This window comes from Rhea americana, unplaced genomic scaffold (assembly GCF_003343005.1).
Source record: "Rhea americana isolate MKP2758 unplaced genomic scaffold, rheAme1 scaffold_407, whole genome shotgun sequence".
Lineage (NCBI taxonomy): Eukaryota > Metazoa > Chordata > Aves > Rheiformes > Rheidae > Rhea > Rhea americana.
In genome coordinates this window covers 65910-89581 of record NW_028186543.1, presented here as the reverse complement: position 1 = coordinate 89581, position 23672 = coordinate 65910, and the positions used below count along the sequence as shown (strand labels likewise).

Genomic DNA, 23672 nt, shown 5'->3' with positions numbered 1-23672 from the left:
GCGGCGCAGCAGCGCGGGAGGGAGGGAGCAGAGGAGGCGGCGCTGCGCGGGGGAAGCAATCGCAATTCGGAGCTTCGAAGAAAGGCGGGATTACGCGGAAGCACCAATGGCAACTCCAGCCAGTACAGGAAGGCGGGAWGAAGAGGCACAGCGAATCAGAAGCACGGGAGTAAGGCAGCGCAACCAATAGGAAGTCAGAGCGCAGAAGCGAGCGCGGAGCCTCAGCGCTGGAGCCAATCAGAAGGCACGAAGGAGCGTCAGTCGCCCATCAGAGGCTGCTGTGGTGATGGGTGGGCCAATCGCAAAGTGAGCAGACGGGGCGCGAGCCAATCAGGACGCAGTAAGTGAACAAAAGGGGCTTTCCAAGCAACCGGCCCCTTTCCTTAGAACAATTTCACATGACGCAACGGTTGGAGGAAGAGGTTCGCGAGCCGTAGCCGCCGCCGCCATTTTGTGAGCGTTGAGACTGAGTCGGCGGCGGCTGAAAGAGCAGCAGCACCGACGGCGCCACCACCGTCAGCGGGAGCCGCAGCCCGGAGGATGCGGTAGAGGAGCCCAGCGGCAGCGGCGGGGGGGCGGCATCGCTCGGCGGCGGCGGCAGGGGATCGCGGGGAGGGGGCTCTCGGTCGGTGGGTCGGGTCCTGGTGCGGGCCCCGGTCGGAGGAGCATGTCGGCCCCGGAGAGCAGCGCTGGTAGCAGCGAGGCCCGGGAGGACGCGTGCCGCGATTACCAGTCGTCGCTGGAGGACCTGACGTTCAACAGCAAGCCGCACATCAACATGYTGACCATCCTGGCCGAGGAGAACGTGCCCTTCGCCAAGGACATCGTCTCCCTGATCGAGGCGCAAATCGCCAAGGTTTTTATATTCCACCGACTACTACTCCTACCTATACTGCTGGGGGGGACAGACCGGGGCAGCGGGCTAGGGCGGCCTCGGGGGCTAGGAGAAAGGGCGTGGGGGCGAGGGCCTGTGGAGGGGCGCGGGCGGAGCCGGGCAGGAGCGAGCCGAGGGAAAGAGCAGGAGGAGGAGAAAGGGAGTAGAGAGGGGGCAGGGGAGAGGAAGCGACGAGGGGATGAGAGGGATGTGGAGACGAGAAGTGGGGYGAGAGCGAGAGCCTCGGGGAGGAAGGGAGCCAGGTGCGGTGAGGAGACTAGTGGCGGGCGGGGGTGGCTGGGCTCGGGAAGGGGAGGGCGGCGAGGCAGGGGGCTTCAGGGCACACAGAGGCAGCGGCGGGGGGCAGGCTAGTTAGGGGCGAGCAGAAGGCCGGTTTTCGGCGGAGCTGGAGGGCGCTAAGGCTCGGGTGGGGAAGGGAGCGCCCTGGCCGAGGCACTCGGGGAGACGGTCAGGAGCTTGGGGTCGCTGCCGGGGGAACAGCTGGAGGGAAACGAGTCCCAGATGGGATCAGGGAGCACGGGGCGAGGCGTCGGGGGCTCCTTCTTTCACCGCTAAGCTTAAGCTCCTTCTTCTACCCCACCCCCCATAGGGAGCAGGGGACTCGAGGGAGGGGACCAGCCCCCACACCACCCTGCCACAGAGGAGGGGTGTGCATAGTAGGGGAGGGTTTGGGACATGCCCCACCAAAAGCGCTGGGAGGGCAGCGTGGCTCGGGATTTAAGTCCCGTGTAAATAGCAGACACAACATGGCGGCCTGGCAGTGACTGGGCAGCAGCACCTCGCCCTTGTAGCTGGGTTTTTCCCCTACATGGAGCCAGTATTTCAGTGTCACTAATCCGGTATCTAAATATTTAACAATTTCTACAGTAGATGAGTGTTGTGATCATTAGGCTGATTGGGAGGAGAGATTTGTGGAGTTTTTTTCCGAATAGTTTAAAGGATTGAAAATAAGATTGAGCTTAACATTCAAATTGTCCACTTTTTAAAGACTAAATATAATGAGTTTTAAGTATTAGTCATAATTTGGAAGATAGGACTTTTTTCCCCGTGCTTACTTGAGACATTAATTGGGGGCCCCTTATCTTTCAGAAAAGTTTGTGGGTGAAAGGTGATAATTGCTCCGGTTAGAGAAGTGTGTGTGTGGTGGTCATGGGAATTGTTTTACTCAGCCTGATCAGAGAAATTTATGTGGGTTTGGGATAATCTCTTTGGATTTCAGGAGATCTGTGCCCTGACTAAAGCATAGTATTGTGTGTGTGTATTTATTTTGGCTAGAGAAGTTTATTGGTTGAGGGATGGGGAAGAAGAAATTCTCCCTGACTGTAGAAACTGCAGCAGCCTGTAGGATCCTAACATGGCGTCTGAAGGCACATGATATAAAAAGAAGGGAAAGAGGAGGCTCCCTCTGAGCCCAACCCAGGCAGTTGCTGACATCAGTCAGCCACAGCACACGGATGGGGGTTTACTGCACCTTTTTAACAGGAGATTTTTATGTGGAAAGGGTTCTTCTTTCACTCCCCCCTATTTCTGCCAGTCACCCCTCCCCCGTTGTTTCCCTTGCTCCCTCTGATACCAGGTGTTCAAAGGCTTTTTTCCTTTGGCTTTAAATCATGGTTTATAATGGTGAGAATTGTACTGTTTAATCATGGGGAGGGAAAGATCTCTTAAGTTATTTAATTCATCTTTCTATCGATGCAGGATGGCTTTTTAGTGTTCCACAGACCTCTTCCAGTTTAGTTTTAAATGGTGCCAGTGGCTGAGTTTGGCCATTCTTTGGGGAGGTGACATCGTAATCTAATAGATCTCACCATTATATCTCTTAAAGGGCAGTGGATGTATATAAAATGATTTGTGATAAATACCAATGCTGTCAAATTTCTTCATTTTTGAGTGATTTTAGAGCCTGCCCTGAAGTGTGTTTTTAAAGATGTCTTAATCCTGTATCAATGGTTAGTTTTTCCTAGTTACTGTTCGTGACTATGGTTATACGAGGGAAGTTTTTAGTTGTTCCTGGGAAAGTGATCTCCTTTACTAAGCCACTTTTAAAAAGTGTTGCCTGGAGACAGTTTGTTTAGTGTAAAACTGAGTGGTCTGCTTTACATTTTAATAAATGGTTATGAAATGTGTGACTGGTATTATAAAATTTGTAAATAAAAAGTGTGAAATATGTATTTGTCTTTTTATTTACCATTGTATAGTGCAGAATCTGTTTCCAAGACCCATTTATGTTATTTTTTAAACAAATTTTTTCACAAGTTGTGACTTGGGGTTCAGTTACCAGATACGATTTAAAGTTGAAACCCTTTAGGAAACTAATAAAAAGAGCCACACATTTCCAACAATATTTTTATGCTTTATTTGAAAGAACAGTGGGAATTCTATAATGAAGTCTTTAATATCATGCTGATAAGCTCAGAGTTAGTTTTCTTCTGTGTTCTGGTGATTATGCTGAGCCTCCCTGCTTTTTGGTTAGTGTCACGTGGGTGTCTGTCTTGTTAGGGAATGCTTAGAGACTGCCTGAAAAAAAAATACATTCAAACCTGGGATTCCCTTTTGTGGTTAATTGAATATACGCTAGMTATCTTGACATAATAAACATTTCCAGAAGTGAAGACTTAAATATTCCAGCCATATTTAAGTCCTGGTTCTTAAAATATAACACCTGAGTAGCTTATATGTGAAGTGGGTTTGCTGCTAAACTTATAATCCTATGCGTCATATTTTGAAATAGGCTTCCTTACCAGATTGCAGTGCTTCTGTGTGTGATTGATTACTTCTAACAGCCTGATGTATAATGAAGGTGATGGTTAAACTTCTTAGAATGCATTTGCTACCAAATGGATTCCCCTGTGTCTCAAACTTTAAGCTTAGCTGAGTATAATGAACTACTTCCATACATAGATGAAATGGAAGAATATAAAATACTATGTCAGTAGCTCTCAGGCATAGGTGCTGGTGAGAGCTGTGTTTCACCAGAAGCTGACTTTGAAAGTCAGTAGCTGTGCACGTGCAGTGTCAATTTTTTTTATAATAGAAGGCATTCAGATCAGCTTAAAATAGTATTTTTAATATGCCATTGTGCAGACAGTATTAAAGAAGAAACGAATATTTTATGGACATTTTAGTATTAGGTAGCTTTAGGCCTGCAGTCTTTTGTTTTCTGAGGCTAGAGATCTGTTTGTTCTAACACCATTGCATATTAGCTCATTTACAGTGTTCAGCATTCAGATTAGGTAATATAACTGGTGTAAAGCATGCTTCTAATCTGCTGTAATCAGTTTTAGCTATCTTAGGGTGCACTTTTTTATTTTTCTGATGTTTGAAGATACATCACCTACCTGTTTTTGTACTACTTTTGATGTGCATAACGGCAGTAATCTTCCCTGTAATTAACAAGAAATCCTTAACTCCTCTTCAGTATTAAGTTTCAGGTCATAGTAATATAATGGGATAAACTTAATATATTGTAGTTGAAGACACATTTAAGAGTGAGAAACCACTATGATTTACCCATACAAAAGTATTCTTGACTCAATTCCCCTCTATAAGCTGCCTTAATTAAGAAGGAGTTAAATATAAAAGTGTAAAGCAAGAGCACTTCCACACACTTGTCTGGACAAGGGGGTTGTGAAGTAAGGTATCAATAATGAATCTACTAGCCTGTCCTGTTTAAAACTAGCCTTTTTAAAATGAGCAATGAGTGAAGTTATTCTCGTTTTATCCTGAGTTTACCAGATGGTGAATGGGACTTAAGTATTATGAATGGATGTTCTGAGGGGATTACGGTTACCACACAGCTTGTGGTGGTGTCTTTTCTGTTGTCCACTTCAACAAGTCTGTGTACTTGCTGATGCTTTCTGGAACTTTGCTGTGCCATCTGCTTGTGAAGGCCAACGGTGGGCATTAAAATCATTTTGATTTGGGCCAGTAGTACTTCGTTTACATTAGAAGTTGGTCTAGCAGTCCAGCGTCACCATACTTCTATTGCACGAGCTTGGTACAAGTCTTGAGTGTGAAATTAAAAAAAGGCAAACCTCCTCTTGTAACAAAGGTGTGTCCAGAGTRTGAAGACTCCCTTCCCTGAGAATCGTGGTTGCAGTTTATGAACTCATCCGTGCTCTTACCCAGTCAACTCCTTGACTGAATTTTGTTTGGATGTAGGACTTTGTTTGAACTGTGCATTTTGCATGAATCATGAAAATCTGACTGTTGATACCTGCAAGTGCCAAGAGAGAATGGGACTCTTTGCTCCATTTCTTTGGATTACAGTGAAATAACTGACCTCTTCTRCGTGTAGTTTACAAAAAGACTGTGACACTCAACATAAAACCTACATCTACAGAAGTCACTAATTTGGGCTTTTTGCCAGAAGTCTGACTTGTGTTCTCTGAAATCCAGAAAAACTGCATCCAAGGAGGTTTGAATTATAAGCAACTTYTAGAAGTTCCTTCAGTTGCTAACGATGGTTTCCTACTAACTTGAAATTCATTTCTCAATGGGTTTTGAAAGGTTACACTGAGCAGCAATATTGTCTCGTGAGCTTCTTTTTTTTCTTTTTTTTTCTTTTTTTCCTTTTTTTCTTTTTTTGTCCAAAGCTTTCATACACAAACAGAATAAGCTAAGATATTACTACTTTTTTTGTGGTAGACACACTGCCCTGGTACTTTGAACTGAGTATCAATTTTCCAGTTTAAGTTTTTGTAAAAAACAAAAATCCCAAGCAAATCCCTTTGTTTTTATAGTGGCAACCAAAAAGAGAGGTCTGTATTTCTGGGATCGGTAATCCCTTTATTTAAAAAGCTTAAAGTATATTTTTATTGTACTAAACTTCTCAGTTTCTTCTTATTACTCCAGGCTCCTGCATCAGAGAAGCTCCCAGTTATGTACCTTATGGATTCCATTGTCAAGAATGTGGGAAGAGAGTATCTTACTGCATTTACTAAAAACCTAGTTGCAACATTTATTTGTGTATTTGAAAAGGTATATACACTTTCAGAAAAGTTCTGTATTCTAAGCAAAATTTGTTCCTGGTAAAATAAATACATGCTTTCAGTTCTGGGTTTTCTTGGGTGGTGAATTACAGGAGTTGATTGGTTTTCTTAAATCTTAGTACTGTTGTGTATAATGTGAAAGGATATTTGTGCTGCTGTCGAGCATGTAAGTTCTGTGTTTGCTGAAAGCTGCAAAGTTGTATTTAATTCATAAATTTCTGTAGTCTTCCTTTCCAGGCAAGATTTAATAACARTTTTTCATTAATAATTGCTTCCCTGGAAGGACTTTTCATAATGTATAGACTGATTAATTATAAATTATTTATTTTTAAGATAGTTAATAGTCTTTATGCCAAGACTGTACTGAGACTCAGTTTCTTCTTGTGAATTTCTCATCTCTTGTCTATTGTGTAGTTAATTAGGTTAGTCTAAATTACTTTATTTGTAATGTGACAATGAGTGTTTGAACTGTGAAGACTGAAAAACATTGACACCTGATACTCTTCTGGTGGTCTGTGATTAAAAAGAAATGTTAGGAGGAAGGACTCTTAGAGATTGCTGTATGATGTTACAAATAAGTGTTCARTATCACTCAACGTTGAGAACTGGTGCCAAATAGTTTCATTCGTTTTTTGTTCTTAATCTTTAAACCCAGTGAAGTAACCATCTTAGTCCTTAGTAAGAAATGCAAATCAAAGTCCAGTTTTTGAAAGACTGGACTTGAATGGGTTTAATTTGGATCAAAAATGAAGGGTTAAAYTCTGATTTCTTGCATGCCATGATAAGAAAGCTGCATTTCAGGATTGAGATGAGAGGATCATTTGCCTGTATCTCTACATATCAGTAAGGATCTGAGATCTCAGTATGCTTTATATATGGCTTTCAGATGTGAAATGGGTGACTAATTAGGCATGAAGCTTAAACTCTTGTGCGTTAGAATGGGTAGACAAGTAGAAGTTCTACTTGGTTTTTTAGTAYTATATTTTAAATACTCATTCACTGAGTTGCATTTAACTTTCTTGCAGCTGGAGCTCTGGAAAAAATTTTTTTGAATTTTGTAGGTTAGCTGTCTACTAAGTTTACTAGAGTGCTTTATTTATGCATATTTAACATTATATATATACAAAGTAGCGGTCACTTGTGATAGCTTAGCTGGTAGTGTTACAAGATACAAGTTGGATTCCATCCTTGACATTGTTACAAATTTTATTAGTAAATGGGCCCTAAARTACATTTAAAAACTTAATGAAGTCAGATACTTTTGTACAGACATTTCAGCAGCCTTTGTAGCAAACTTCATATCCTTTTGTTGAAACTTGGATAGAACTGCCTAACTAACTGATAGTTACGTACTACTTGATTTTATTGAAATACTTTTTTTTTTTTAAAAAAAAAGGAAAAAAATTCCTCCCCAACAATATTTCAAGACTATTGTATGTCTTGCTCTAATGCCTTAAAAATAAAACTGCAGGAGATGATGTTTAAGGGCCAATATTTAATGACTGATTTAGCATATTGACTCTAGGAAAGCTATGTGTTGTATCCTCATTTATTTTCTTTATTTTATGTTATTGGGTTATCAGGTAAATTAGGAATTTACTGCAAAGTAAAAATTTAACTTGTTTTAATGAGATAAATAAAACTAATATTTAATGAAAAGATAAAATACGGACTAGACCTACAAGGACATTTCATTTGTAGTTCATAGGTATARTTTTGCAGTTCAGCTGAAATATAATTGGCTTAATTTTACCTAATACCCTTTTTGTTGTGTTCATTGGAAAAAGTTGTTTGGTGACTGAACAGACAAGAAGCATACTCTGATTTTGTTTTGTGATCCGTCGTTTTCTGATTTGCTGGTGATTATTATATACCATTCAGCACAGGCACTTGAATACCCTGTTGTCTTAAGGGCTCTTGCCTTCCAGTATTTTTATTACTTTTTTTTTTTCACGGAAAATACACAAGTAAAATGAGAATTTTGGTAATGGAAAAGTTGAAAGGAAGTTCTTACAGAGAATGATAATATACAATAAAACCTTCAAGTGGCCTTGAAACAACAATTCCACATTGAAGCTTCTAGTATTGACTCTGTTGGTATAGATGTGAATCATAAAGCACATCTGCACTATTTATCAATTCTGYCTAGGCAGTTGAATGTGTTAAAATCACAAACTATTGATATGAATATAAAATAACTGAAGTAAGTTTTACAGAAAAGTGTGAAAAGTTGTTTTATATTAACTTAACAAGCCATAGAATTGTTTTATTGTTTTAGGTGGATGAAAATACTAGGAAAAGTTTATTTAAATTACGCTCCACATGGGATGATATTTTTCCTTTGAAGAAACTATATGCCCTTGATGTCAGAGTCAACTCATTAGATCCTGCTTGGCCAATTAAACCTCTGCCCCCAAATGTGAATACTTCTAGCATCCATGTGAATCCTAAGTTTTTAAATAAATCGGTAAGTTTTCATGCCTACTGTATGAGCAGATGGTAATACATGTAGTTTTCATTGCTTGTATACTGATTTTTTTGACAATTTAAGTAAATTAATAAAGAAGTAGCTGAYCTTTATAGACAGGTAAGGTGAATTTCTGAATTCAAATATTTGCTGGGCTTGGTTTCTGTATTTCAGAACTGTATCTTACGTTTCTGAACATTAATAATTTTATATGAAATGATGTGCTGTAACTTTCACTGTGGACAGACTGTAGTGGAGCARAAATCTTTAAATATTCTAGTTATGTTTTGCATTTTAAATGCAAAATATATAACTTCATTACAAACTTAAATCTCGCTACTGGATCATGATAGCAGTTAAAGGAGATGGAKTTAGTTGATTCCATCAAGACTCAGATGTAACTTACTTTTTTTTGTTTGTTTTATTTTGTTTTTAGCCAGAGGAATCTACTGCACCTACCTCTGCTGTCACTTCTGGTGCCTCAACTCCTCCAGCTGTTCCTGAAATACAAAAGAATTTGACACAGGAGCAACTAATAAGGCAACAATTACTTGCAAAGCAAAAACAGTTGTTAGAACTTCAGCAGAAAAAGTTAGAGCTGGAGCTGGAACAGACTAAAGCACAGTTGGTGAGTAGGGTAGTTGATGGACCTCTCATAGGTGGGGTTTTTGTTGCAGTTTCTTTTGAATAGCACCTTAGCTATACTGCTAACTGCAGTAAATTAAATTTTTCTTAATTCTAGACAAAAAAGTTATTTTAGAATTAGAGCAATGAAAGTTGATCTTGGGCTCTAAAACAATATTAAATAAAAATCTCACTGTTTTTAATAAAAACTGAATCAAAAAGGTGAAGTTTTTGAGAGTTTTTTTTATTATTTCTACTCTCCAAAATGATGCCTGCCTATGATCCTGATCTTCCACCTTTTTTCATGGGTTATAGCACACCAGGCTTTTTCAGTTACCTTTGCTCCTGTTCTTCTGAGAAAGTTTGGAGAATCAAGATTCTTAGCCTATAAAGTCTGTTTCCTCATCAAGTCAAATTTCTTAAATGTGAAAGTGTCAGTTAAGCAATGTTATTTCAGGTTTGTAATTGAAAGTCTTGTTGCACTGATAGTTGTAAAAACATCTTGATGGTATAAAAATATGAAACTAAAGCACCCTGAAAGTCTTGAAATAGGAAAAATAACAGATGTGTAGCAGCTTAGTTGCCTTGAGCATGTGGAGTGTATGAAAAAAACCTAATGTTGTAGTGCAAACATGCTCTTACATCAAATTTTCTAGGATTGACTTTTCATTTATGTTTGGACTTGATCTTTTGTAATGGTACTGCATTATTTTAAAACCTGTAATCAGCAATTAACAGGTSACTTTGAGATAATTACCTTGTAAGCATGTCTTTTGAGACATTTCCATTGGTAGATTTCGCTCCAAGTCACAGAATATCAACATCACTGGACAGGAGTTAACAGGCATTTTAATGCTGCTTTTTTCCTTTCTATTCAGGCTGTTTCTCTTAGTGTTCAACAAGGATCATCTACTATAGCTTCAGTTCCAGCACCTTCCAAGCAACATATGTCTCAGACGCCTCATATGGCAGTTAAACCTCCTCATCAGACTTCYGTGCAAGCTGAAAAAAACAAACCATCCCCAAGTCCTCCACTTCATGATATCAAAATAGTAAACAGGGATCCTAGGCTTAATAGGATGGCTCAACATTCTTCTCATGCTAAAGATCAGTCTCATAGGAAAGAATTTTCATCAAATGCAACCAGTCAGTCTGATACCAAGGCAAGCAAAACGGCTCAAGCTGAAAAGCAGAACTCATCAAAGCAAGAAAAACTGAAAGCAAGTGAAAAAACACCGAAGAAAGAACTTGATCAGTCAGAAGCAAAATCTAAATCACCATCACCTTTGAAAAACAAGCTACCCAGTACTAAAGATACTAAAACCCAGGAATGTGAAAGCACAAAAGTATCTGAAATCAGTAAACGAGATCCAAGATTGAAAAAACATCTTCAAGAAAAGCCAGAGGGCAAAGAGGAGGAGGTGAAAGACAAGAAGAAAAACACAGAGAAAAAAGAAAAAGAGGAACATAAGACATCGGAACATAGACCGGTAGGCAGCAGAAATAAAGTAATTAATGGTGTTGTTCAGAAACAAGATGTGGCTACAGAGGAATCAGAAAAACAAGGTGGAAAACAGGGGAGATCAAGTAATAGAAAACGCTCACGATCACGCTCTCCTAAATCTCGGTCGCCATCTACACATTCTCCAAAAAGAAGAGATAGGAGATCACCCAAAAGAAGACTTAGGAGTTTGTCTCCTACTTCATCAACTCCTAAAATTGGAAAGATACGTCAGATAGGTCCTAAGCAGTCTCATGTTGAAGAATGTGCACAAACAGCAAGAGATGAAAGAAATTCTAATAAACGAAACCTTAAACAAGAGGTGCGAGATCCAAGGAGAGTGAAAAAAGCTCAGGAAGATAGGCCCCAAGAAACAACGAGCCAGCATTCTACAAAAACCTCTCCTGATCCAAAGGAGAATGCAGAAAACTGGCAAGGGTCCAAATCAGGCAAGAGGTGGAAATCTGGTTGGGAAGAAAATAAAAAGTAAGTTACCAACTTTTAATCAATTTCTGTCTGAAGTCAGTGGAAATTTTCCTGCTGACTTCAGTATACTCAGGTTTGGGAGGCAATGCTCAGATTGTAAAAATGGATTATTCCAATTGTTAACTTCTTTTATTAGTAGAACATGGAAATAATGTATATTTAGATTCTGATGTGATTGTGGTGTTTTGCTACAGTTAGATTAAATTGGAATGTGATAGGTATGTCCTGAATAAAGGAGTAATTGGTTTTAAATGTTTTATTGCTTTCAGCTCGCAGCAGAATGAAGAACACCAAGCACTTGGTAAATCCCCTCACCAAAGACACCGGGAAAACTGGGCTGCTAGTAAGGGAATTTTGTCACCCCGAGCACCGAAGCAGCARCACCGCTTAAGTGTGGATGCTAATTTACAAATTCCCAAAGAATTGACATCTGCAAGCAAGAGAGAATTACTTAAAAAGGTAATACTGACTAATTTGTATTTATAGAAGCATCCTGGATGTAGTTGTATGTTGTTTTAGAAGTCTGAACTTTAACTTTAATATTACAGGCAAATGAACGCTTAGCATCTGGTGAAATAACACAAGATGAGTTCCTTGTTGTAGCTCATCAGATCCGACAGCTGTTCCAGTATCAGGAAGGAAAGCACAGATGCAATGTGTGGGATAGCCCTACAGAAGAAAAATGTGGTTTGAAAAAGAAACCTCTTCTATCTGATGCAGAATTAACATATTATGAACACAAAGCAAAATTGAAAAGAACACAAGTACAGCATTCATTGTCGCGACTTGATCTGTTAGACCCTGATGATATTTTAGATTATCATATACCTGATGCATTACTTTCTGGAATAGAATGTGAGCAAGCCAAAGCTAAGCGTGGAGTACAGTTTGACAGAAAAGAACCATTTGGGGAAAGATCCAGGCGACATTCTCCTGTAAGTGGCAGTAATAGACCTTTTCCTGATAGTCTTTCACCACTTGAGAGTCGACGAAGAATTGAGGAACAAAATGCTACTAAAGGAGCAAGAGGTTCTAAAAATTTCGATCCTTATGACAGCTGGGGAGAATCAGATGAGTTTAGAGAAGCTCTCAGACAACAGGGGAAGAGTACACCAGAGTTTCAGAAAATAGATGGTGATGCAATCTGCAGATTCGATAATCGTGAAGAAAGACAGCTTCTGGGGCAAGCTGGTATGTATTTTTGCCTTATTTTAGTGCTATTTAGTAATTTGCAACATTTCAGCAATTAGTTAATGGTTTTGWTTGTTTAGGTGTTCGAGAGGAACCAAGGTCCCCATTCAGTGAACGTTTCAAGAGAGCAAGGTATGAAGATCCAGACAAGGCACCGTTTTCAGAGAGTCCAGGATCAAGATTTGGAGGCATTGAAGTAAAACAGAGAATAAGYGCCCTGATGGAAGACAGATCTCTCTTTGATGGCTCACCGAGACAGCCTGCTACAAGAGTTGGGGTAGATGGACCAGGAAGTCCTTTTGTTGATGGTCCTGCTGCTGGTTCAAATTCTAGAATTGATGGGCCACCTGGACAGGCTGCTATGAGATTTGAGGGGCCTCTGGTAGGGGGAGGTGCCTCTCAGTTTGACGGACCACTGGCAGGAGCAGGGGGAGCTGGAGCCCTAAGATTTGATGGGCCACCAGGGCAGCTGGCAGGGGCCCTCAGATTTGAAGGACCCCCAGGACAGGTTGGTGGAGGAGGTCCATTGAGGTTTGAGGGACCTCTTGGGCAGATAGGTGGTCCTTTGCGTTTTGAGGGGCCAGCAGGACAGCCTGTAGGTGGTCCTAGATTTGAAGGACCTGGAGTTGGTCTCAGGTTTGAGGGGCCACGTGGTCAAATTTCAGGTGGTCTCAGGTTTGAGGGACCCCATGGTCAACCTCTGGGGCCCCGAGGTCAGCCAGGGGGTGGTCTCAGGTTTGAGGGACCCCATGGTCAGCCCTTGGGGCCTCATGGTCAACCAGGGGGTGGTCTCAGGTTTGAGGGGCCACACTTACAACCATTGGGGCCCCATGGTCAACCTGGAGGTGGCCTCAGATTTGAGGGGCCACATGGTCAGCCTGTGGGGCCCCATGGACCATCAGGTGGTGGGCTTAGATTTGAGGGGCCACATGGACCATCAGGTGGTGGTCTCAGATTGGAAGGACCAGGGGTAGGTCCTAGGTTAATTGATGGGCCAGCACACCAAGGAGGGGGTGGTCTTAGATTTGAAGGTCCTCTGGGTCGAACTGGTCCAAGATTTGATGGCTGTCATTCCGCTGGATTTGATGGTCAACCTGGACAGCTATCTCTGCTGCAAAGATTTGATGGAATTCATGGACAGCCTGGCCCAAGATTCGAAAGAGCACCTGGCCAACAGGCACAACCACGATTTGATACAGCCATACCTCAAAGATTTGATGGTCCTCACCAGCAGCCCTCAAGGTTTGACTTGCCCCTTGGCCTTCAGGGTGCACGTTTTGAAAATGTAGCTAACCATCCTGCCTCAAGACTAGAATTGCCACCGTATGGACAAAGCGGTCCATTTGGTGAACATCCCAGCCAGAGCTACAATGGACCATCTCATGGGATGCAATTCCAGAGACCTGAAATATTTGATGGTTCTCCAGGACCAAATTTCAATGGGCCAGCTGGCCCAGGAGCACAGAATTTCCCATTGAGAGCATCTGGACATTATTTTGATGAAAAAAGTCTTCAGGGTCCTCAATATGGAAGCTTCAATAGTATGTCAGTGGGAAATAATCAGGTAAGACTTGATTGTACTAAATAAGGTAGTCTGAAGTGTTACTGTATAGAGATTAGTAGTTAYTGTTCCTCCTAAAACAAGATTTTTCTGATAAGCAGGGAGGCTGGGAGCTAGTTTCAGACTRAAAATTATCCTTGCTAAGAAGTTTTTAGATTACTGAAGGCAGTCATACGCTATTTTTTTTTGAAAAAGAAAAATCGGAAAAAGATATTTTTACAGTCATTTTGTAGCTGAGAAGGTAACTTGAGGAAGTACACTATTTTAAACTCACAAAACTAATTGGAAGTCTACTATTCTCATTAAGTTTACTCAAAGTGAATTCTCTGTAAAGCCTGGAAGATAGAATTATGAATATACATGATTAATCTGTTCGGTGCGGAATTACAGTWAACCAAAATAATTGTTACCTTTTTGAGTCAGTATTGATGGTAAGACTTAAGAGAAATCTCTAATTTGGGGGAATTGGGAAGGTTTGGACATTGTTGAACTACACTTGAAGAATGTTCTTTGTACCAGAATGCTTTGAGGCCTGTCAGAAATGCTCTTTTTCAGAAGGGAAAATGATGCTGAATGCTGATGTTCATTCCTTTCAGTTGATTATGGATAGAGATTTTAGTGGCCATTTTTTCTTTGAGGGACAAAAATCAGATATGAGGAATGAACTGAACCTAATCCAATTGTGTCCTGCTAACCTCTAGAGGGATGAAATTTTAAACAAWTTTAACTTTCTTAATAAATCCAAAAGCAGTTTGCAAAGAATATTTTTATTAGAAATGTATTCTAAAAATTATTTCTCTATCTGGAGTTTACTGCAGTTAGTTTTTTGAAAACATCCTGTTTTCAGGATGATTTTGGTATAAGGGATACTATTTTAATTACTGTATAAGAAGGAATATCTGTTTACTGAAAAATAACATTTTTTCATGAATGGTCATCAGATTGTCCAGTTTCTTTCTGATGCACTCTGTTTTATAAGTAAGTAATATGTTTAGAAAATGTGATTGGAATTTGAAGGAATTGATTTTCAAATTTTTCAAATTGATTCAAATTTTGGAATTTGAATAAGTAAAGGAAAAGTACATTTTATTTAAATGTTAGACATAACATTCACTGAATTTTTTCTGATGGGAAATTAGAACTAGAGAAAGATTATGAGCTCATTTTTTGACTTCTCAATACTGAACTGATACGGTATGTTCCTCGAGGGTGTTTAATATAGCTAAAATTGTGAATGCCTAGAGGTTAATAACTTGATTATAATATATTTTTTAATTTTATCATGCAAACAGTACATAAATATTTACTTTTATAGGTGTCTCTTATGTCTGCTCAGCCAGGACCTTATGGCCAAGGTCAGCAGTATTTACCAAATCCTGGAAGCTTTGTTCAGAACCCAGCAGGTATGTACCAAAATAATGAAAATAATAATGAAGTAATAACCTTTTTGTTTCTTTTGGACTGTTTTGTTTATTAGAGGCTGTAAAAATAAACATTTCGTACTATCTTGGTGTACTAATTCTGGGTAATTCTAAAGGAAGCCTTGACACTTAATGAGGTGCTAGTAGATGTGGTATCTATATTACCTGAATTCGTGTAGGGGTTTCCCTCAAACACTGAAATGTTTCATTAGTTTTCATTAAYTATATGGTTATGGGTATATAGTTGGGCAGAAAAAAACTGGTCTGCTTTTGAGAGAAGGAAGGGATTGGTTCATAGGACTGATTTGCATTTGCCAGGTGATACAARACTTACTAGTACATGAATGGTTAGTAATGAAAAGCTTATACAATGTCATGAATTATTAAAAGCAAGTGATCAAGTAGATTAGTCCTCATAAATACTTTAAGCATCTTTAAGTGAGAAAATATTACATTTCAAAAAACAGTATTCAGTAGAAATCTGTATGCCAAGAGCCAGCATAGATAGCACTTAAATATTTGCATTATGAAGGAAGCTGCTACAAGAGAAGAAAAAGTTGGGAGGAGCGTGCAGCAGAGAAGCGTGTTGCGAAGTGCGTTGGTGGAAATGAAGTAAATTTTTGAAGCTAACCTTTTGTCACTATGAATGTTGATATTTTCTCCTTTAGGAGCCCTTCCACATTCATACCCTGATAACCACCTTGGTCAGCTTGATGTCAATGAATTGTTTGCTAAACTGCTGTCAACAGGAATCCTCAAACTGTCAAAAACTGATTCCACGTCCGCACGTATGTACATCCATTATGTTCTAACTTCTYAGTTTATGCATAACCTAAGTGCAGCTTTCTTTTAATGGAACTTTTTTCTTTGGAAGGAATTCAGTGCATCTGAGGAAGTAAATTCTTAACTTTTAAAATGCATCCTGTAGTTTAATTTGTACAATTAAGCTATGCAAAGCAGTGAGATGCATCTTTGGTGCTGCTGCTTAGAAACTTGTTCTTGATTATAATCAAGTTCTTACCAGTTTCATTCTGAAATACTTCTTTCTCTAAATACGAAATATTAAAGCCAAAGACTTAGGTGAAGGTATTGAAACACTGTTTTCTTCAACTCAGGTTGTAAAGAACTAATTGCATTTTGTATGCTGTTTATAATGTWAGAAGCTGAGACTGATTCAGCTATTATTATGCACATGCATTTTAACATAAATTGTTTGCATTCATATTTCAATAAAAATACCTTTCAGGAGTTCTTTATTTTTTTACAGTAATGTACTGAAGTTTTGATAAGATCATAATTTTCTGTTTTCTAGAAGTGAATGAAACATCAGCCCAGCCAGCTGCTGAAGAGGAGGAGGATGATCAGGGTGAAGATCAAGATGTCCCAGACCTCACTAATTTCACAGTTGAAGAACTCAGACAGTGCGTATAGTAGCATGATACTACAATGCAGTAAGAACAAWGACATGGCAATATCTGTAGAGTTAATCCAAGACAGCTGAGAGCTTTTAAAGGATCAAATGTCACTTTGTTACCAATACAGGAGGACCTGCAGTTTTTGGTTCTTTTGTTAGCCTAGCAGAATTTGAGGGAGGAAAAAGGGAAGATTAACCTGAGTTATTTTTATCTGAGATGCATGTTGTGATTTAATCAGCAAGATTATAGAAATTGAAGACTGTTAACTTCCTTTACCAGTGTTACTACCTTTGTGGTAGTTTGCAAAGCTGAACAAATGCTGGCATTACTGTAGTATGCATTATTAGACCCTTGGAGCTACTAGATATAAAACTAAGACCTACACACTGATATGTTTCTCATGAACAGATAATGTGAATGTTTTCAGTTGATCATGTTTTGAAAATCAGGAAAATATTTAGCTATGTTGCATGCTTTAACTGTATAGAAGATTAATATTTTTTTTCTACTGTTGTGATCATTTGAAGCAACTTAATGAGGAACTTCTTCTTACCTGTTACTTTTCAAGAAAATGTTAAGCCTGCCTTTTTTTTTTTTTAGGCGTTATGACAGTGTTATAAATCGACTATACACTGGAATTCAGTGTTACTCATGTGGAATGAGATTTACTACTTCACAGACAGATGTTTATGCAGATCATTTAGATTGGCATTATCGCCAAAACCGCACAGAAAAGGATGTTAGCAGAAAAGTTACACACAGAAGGTGGTACTACAGTTTAACAGTAAGTAATGGAATGTGTGTCTTGATTAAATTAAAAGCCAGCTTTATGTGTGTGCTGTAGGACTGTGGTTGAATCTAGAATTACATCATCACAGGTGTTTGCCTTTGATAAACAGTGCTGCTTAGGTATTTCAAATAGTTTTTATAAATGCCATCAAAACACAAAAGATAATAAGCAGTTTAAACTGTTAGTATCTTTTTGGTATTAATTAGAATGGAATGGAAATAGAAAGTGTTTTTTCTGGAGAAAGTTTTTTGAACAGCGTAGTACTGTGAAAAAATGTATACTGTATAATGCATGTGATGAGCATTTCAATTTTAATGAAGAGACTCATTACATATACTACTTTTTGAATGGTTTTTTTTTGAGCTTTGCTTTTTAAACTTGGATTTGTGGCTACTTGTCCATGTCTGAGTGTGAATGAAAAATTTCCATTAGGACTGGATTGAATTTGAAGAAATAGCTGATCTAGAAGAACGTGCAAAAAGCCAGTTTTTCGAAAAAGCTCATGAAGAGGTTGTGTTGAAGACACAAGAAGCTGCAAAAGAGAAAGAGTTTCAGAGTGTCCCTGCTGGACCAGCTGGAGCAGATGAGGTATGTTTCAGCTTGCCTTCATTAGCCCGGGTAGTGAGAAGGATTTAATACCTTGAAGAAGTCTACAGCATTCTTTTACACAGTGTGTTAAATATAGCATGAAGTTTTGTTCTTGGGCCTCTGTGTCATTGGTTTTATATTTGTTTATGTAAGATTGTTTCCTAATAGCAGATAGTGGTGTAAATTACCAGTAGTTCAAAACAAAACACTCCCACCACCTATTGATGATCCTTAGCAAAACTGAAGTTGGAAATGCGTGTTAATTAACTGTGTGTGTCTATAAGAATAGTAAATTGAACAAATGAATTGGAAATGGTCCTTTGTGGTTCAAGTAACAATTGTCTTACCTAGTTTGTGTTACTTTTTGCWTTTTTTTTTCAGTAGAAGGTAGGCATTAGGACAAAGAAATACCTCAGTCTTTTGACTTGAAAATAACCAGTAGATACATATTTTATTAGATGAACTGGAATGGTATCACATACAAGAACTGGCAGAATCTCAACTTAGTTTTCACATGCTAACCCTATATGAAACTATCTATCAAGCCCTGAAAGCCTTTGTTTTAATTTTGGAAAAAAAGTACCTCTCATGGCTTGTTTTCAAATTTGATTGTATGGCAGAGAAAGTATTAAAGATGTTAATGTTCTAAGCAAAAGTTTTCCCTTTTTAACTTGAAACTCAAAGTTGAGGTGGGGTAAGAGTGAAGATAATGCTATAAGTAAAATTAACGGAGTTTCTTTACTGGATTGCGTTACCTGGCAGCAAAAGAACATTAGATTGTTACCAAGTGTTTTGCAGAGACTTCCTAGCTTAAAGGGCAAAGCTTACTGTTCCCAAGTTGACAGCTGTCTGCAAGCTATGATGATGATAGTTATTGAATCTGCACACTATACTCAAATTTGCATTAATACATGTTTTCTAAAGTTACTTTTAAAATGTGGAAGCAAGATCATGTTGTAGGTCAATATGTTTATCTTACGTTAAAAAAAAAACTTTGATTGTCTTAGTTGCATTCTTAAAGTTGATGTGTTCAGTATATTGTTAAAAATCCGCTTTATATATCTGTGTTATTTTAATAATTTTCCAGAGTTGTGAAATTTGTCAAGAGCAATTTGAACAGTATTGGGATGAGGAGGAGGAAGAGTGGCATCTGAAGAATGCTATTAGAGTAGATGAAAAGGTAATCTGATTTTATTACATGTGATACTTGTTTAGAGTTCAAAAAAAAAAAAGAGTTGTAGCAAAAAAATGTGAGGGGAAAGTGATGATTTTCATTCCCCATGGATTCTCTGGATGGTTTTGCTGGTGTCCAAGTACACCAATATCTCARCCTTTTAAAATGCATGAAATCTTGATTGTATTAGCATAGGCTCACTAGGGTTCCCTCATGCTGCCTTGCTAAAAGAAAGATAAATGTGTATGTTGGTTCTATTAATTCTAAATACAGCTGTAGACAAATAATTCTCAGCACTTACCAGGCTTTTGTTTAACTTTTCCTACCTAAACCACGCGTGCAATCTTTTCTCAGTTAGTTATGTTTGACTGTTATACTTTGCCTACTTGTACTATTATTTTTCTAGAGGGATTATAATACGTGTAATCAAAACTGTTCTGTTCATGACCAGTGCTTCTACTATAAAATAAGTATATATTTAAGTGTACAACAATTCCTTTCCAGATTTACCATCCATCATGTTACGAAGATTACCAAAATGTAAGTGAACCCTTTATACTCYTTTTAAAGCATTTTGAGTTGGTTTTGCTTGATTTCTGACTTTGCAAATGTATTCAGAATATGCTACCCATTTCTGTTGCATATGACTGCACAAGGAATTGAGGGCCCCAGGCATGGCAAGTTTGTAATACAGAATTACCTGAAGATGTATTTTTTGTTATGATGTAGCATGTCAGCTTTTGTCTCACACACAACTAAAGAGAAACCATGTTTTGAAAACGTTCTGAATTGTTGAGTGAAGTGCTCGATCTTAGGAATTCACAAAAAGAAATAATTGATGTTGATGTGTGTGTAGACGTTAAATTTTWAATGATTTGAAAGTTGCAATGCTTTTGGATATAGCTTGGAATGTTTTATGGTAATGTGTTATGTGTTTCATCCCTGCTTGGATGATATATTTTCAAAATAATTGTAAAGTAATTTTGTCAGAATAAATTGGCTTTCTCAAGGCCTAGGTAAAGCAGAAGTTTGGATTTTGAATGACTGATTATCAACTTGCTGTTTACATTTTGAAAATTRTAAGAAGCTACAAATAGTTCTTTTAATGGTGTATTAATGCTACAATAACTTCCATTTTGCAGACATCATCATTCGATTGCACGCCATCTCCCAGCAAGACTCCTGTAGAAAATCCACTAAATATTATGTTGAACATTGTTAAACAAGAAACACAAGAACCCTGTGACTCCCCTAAAGTCAAGGAGGAACCTGAAGACACCCCTACTGCCTGTGCAGAAGAGAGCACACCTGCATCTACAGATATTAAAACAGAACCTGATAAGGTTGAGTCTGTTTAAATAAACTGAGGTATGATTTTTTTTTTTTTTTTTTTTAACAGAACAGAAGAGCTGCTGTGTTGACTCTGGAAGGCAAATACTTTTTATATGAAATAAAAATGTTTAGCTGAGGCAGGGCCTCAGCTACTGTTTGGTTAATAAATACATTTTTGTATTTGAATTTCTTAYTGCCTGCACAGTTTCAGGTGTCATTGTGTGAAAGTTCTGTAGATGCGTGAAAATTTAATGGAATGAAATTGTATATGTAAAAATGTACAATTTTCACATGTGAAAATGTAAATTATAAATAAAAGATATTTTTGCTATATATGGAGTGTAATGTTTATGCACACCATCAAATGAAGACAGTGTTTCTGTATGTTTTTGAGTTTAAATGGAATTAAAACGACCTCAGTTTTAGACCTCTCAACAAGATTCAGAAAAATGAAAGCAAATAACTTCCTTCCGTTATCTCATTTGTGGGTTATCAAGGGAAGCAATGTAGGAACATTTTCAAACAGCCCACCCTAGATTTCTTTTCTTATTAAATTTATTTGAAAAAAACTTACATACATATCCAGATGATAAAAACATAATCAAAAAGACAGTTCTGGGTAGAAGGGGAAAATTAACAAAGCAACCAGAGTGCTTGATTGTGAACACAAGTGCCAACAAACATTCAATTAACAAACCAGGATGCCTGGTAGTTGAGACATTTTAAATAACTTTTTTGTTAGTCAAACACATATGAATTTAATATAGCTGAACAAACTTTTCTTTAAGTTACAGGGGGAAATAAATGTAAGAATGCTCATTTGAAACATGGTTAACATTTTTTCTTTGTTGGTTATGACTGGACTTAGATGGTAAACCAGATATCCTGAGATGTTAATATTTCTTAAATGTAATAAATAAAATGAAGCATACATTTGAGTGTGAATGTCTTCCTTCCAGGAATGGGTTTGTGTGGGTAGCATGTTTATGGGATTGGAAATAAATGGACATAGAGCATATGTCTTGGAATAAAACTTGAAATGTGTTTTGTCCTCTCTGGCATGTGTAAAGTGTGTAGTTTTAAAGCTGCTGAGAGCAAGACTTAAAAGCACTAAAATTCAAAGAGTAATGTCACAGTGCTARTGTATTACTCTTTGCAGTGAGGATATTTGGGAGATCAGAATTTCTGTGTGTAAGTAAAAATAATAAGCAGTGACTATGCTGTCTGTGTTTGTCACTATTCTTTCAATCTTCACAACCAGGCTTCAACACTGTAAGCAGTTTCTAAGATGTTAATAGTTCCTTGAGCTTTATCATTTATCATTTTATAATTAACAAGATCTTAGCTATGGTTGTGAGTGTAGCCAGTTCTGGATGTCAACCTTAAAAATACCTTTCAATTAGAGGAAGTCTAGAGAGCATTAAGGGTTTGATCAGGAATAAGTAAATTTGAATGGTGGTATATATCACTGCTGATGGTAGCTCCTGGCTCTGCTGTGGGAAGTGTTGGATGAGTTACTCAGATGTTAAAACAGTTTCTGCCTGGAACATGGATGTAGGCTTGTTCCATTGATACTTTGTGTATAGAAATACCATAATCTTACAAATCATTGACATTGAAATTCACAGAACCWCAGAATGATTGAGGGTGGAAGAGACCTTCAAAGATCACCTAGTTCAACCCCTGCTCAAGGTCACATAAAGCACATTGCCTAGACCTTGTGTGGACATCTTTTGWATAGCTCCAAAGATAGACTCTCTGGGCAACCTGTTGCAGTGCTCAGTCATCCTCAGAGGAGGCTGAGCAGACATGTTCTGTGTTTTAAAGTCTGAAGCAAAAAAGATRGGAACAAATTGCTCTACCTGTTTGGTGGGGAAAGAACAGAAAGAGTTAAGTTGCAATGAGGGCTTAAGAGGACAAGCTTGAAATCCTACTTGATCCATGTAATTAGTAATGCACACTGGTAAATCTTACAAGGAATAGTTCTTCCTGCCTTGCTTTTGGAGTTTTGAGGCCCTGTTCTCTAGTGTAAGTATTAACCATGGTTACGCATTTCTGTGAGACTGGTGATTCCCTAAGCATCAGTCTTGAATGCAGTCTGGCTGTGTTGTGTATTTGTCCCCTCTAGAGTTGTGAAAATGCTTTCTTTTCCATCTGGTGCAAGGGTATGCGTATGAGGAAGTCTACTGGTGGGCCATGCTTCATTTTTTCTGCYGTGAGGATGGAGCGTAGTGGGACTAGATGAGTTTTCCTGTCACTGTTCATCCTGTTGATCCTGTCATCCTTTTAGAGAAGCAGGATCAGATAGTCCTGGTTTCAGCCCTCTAAAATCCTGCTGGACCAAAAGATTTGAAGTGTGATAGGGTTTTTTTTTGTTTTGTTTTGATATATTACCTGCAAAGTATTCAAACTCTGTACAGAAATGTTACTAATAAAAATGTCGAATGCAGGCTGTAAGARTATGTGCCTTTTACCTGCAATAGCCTCAAAGTGTGCACATACACTCTCAGAGGCTTCACATTCTGCAGTTTAMAAACACATTATTTGTGAGTAGCTTCCTTCTCATCAGTAGTATTGATTTACTTAGGGGTACGTGATTATATGGAACCAAGGATTTGTGGGTTAAATCTGTTGTTAGAAARATGTCTGTTCTCTCTAGGCAGGAGTCTTCATATCCAACCTAGCTTTAGGAGACTTAGGGACTTAGCACCAAAGATTTTGTTGTTCTTTTCCTGGGGAGTATCCATGGGGGCGAATCGGGCCTCATGGAAGCACAGGTAAGGCATGTCCCACTGCCYGTGGTTTGTCTGATCTGTGTGTTCCCAAACCAGCTTTGGGAAGATTTGTAGGAACTTGCTCCCTAGTCCAGCTCAGCCTTCCCTGCGCAACTCTTGAGTTTCCTCAGACAGAGTAAGAGGGGAAGCGGCAGAGCCCAGACTCCGGCCGCCATCCCAGCTCCGGGACGTGTCTCCTCGCGGACGAACAGGGGAGGCCGCGGAGCCGTCCCGGCCGCGCCCCACGCACCGGCTAAGGGGGCTGAGAGGCGGCTCGGTACCTCGGCAGGGAGGGGAGCTCGTACCCCGAGAGCACCCTGCGCGCCGCGGAGAGGCCGGGTCACAAGCGCGCAGACCGGGCGGGCGGACCATAAGCRGGCTGAAGTCCGCCTCGGCAATACGTTGCCGCCATTTCCCGCCCGCCGGGGCAGCGCGCGCCGTCCCCATAGCAACCCCGCGGCG

The 23672-nt window shown here is 39.1% G+C and overlaps 1 protein-coding gene across 3 annotated transcripts; it reads left to right on the top strand.

The window, feature by feature from the left end:
* Nucleotides 1-374: 374 nt before the first annotated feature.
* Nucleotides 375-21367, top strand: PCF11 (PCF11 cleavage and polyadenylation factor subunit). Of its 3 annotated transcripts, none has more exons than XM_085314544.1 (16): nt 375-856; nt 5750-5875; nt 8165-8353; nt 8790-8981; nt 9856-10964; nt 11234-11423; nt 11513-12155; nt 12236-13719; nt 15032-15119; nt 15806-15925; nt 16453-16558; nt 17153-17336; nt 17775-17930; nt 19018-19110; nt 19609-19644; nt 20247-21367. In XM_085314544.1, exons 1-16 carry the CDS (start codon nt 668-670, stop codon nt 20460-20462), a joined length of 5121 nt encoding a protein of 1706 aa, XP_085170670.1. In that variant the 5' UTR covers nt 375-667; the 3' UTR covers nt 20463-21367. The 3 variants fall into 3 exon arrangements, with proteins under 3 accessions (XP_085170670.1, XP_085170669.1, XP_085170671.1); XM_085314543.1 differs by having other exon boundaries at nt 16450-16558; XM_085314545.1 differs by lacking the exon at nt 5750-5875 and having other exon boundaries at nt 16450-16558.
* Nucleotides 21368-23672: the final 2305 nt, after the last annotated feature.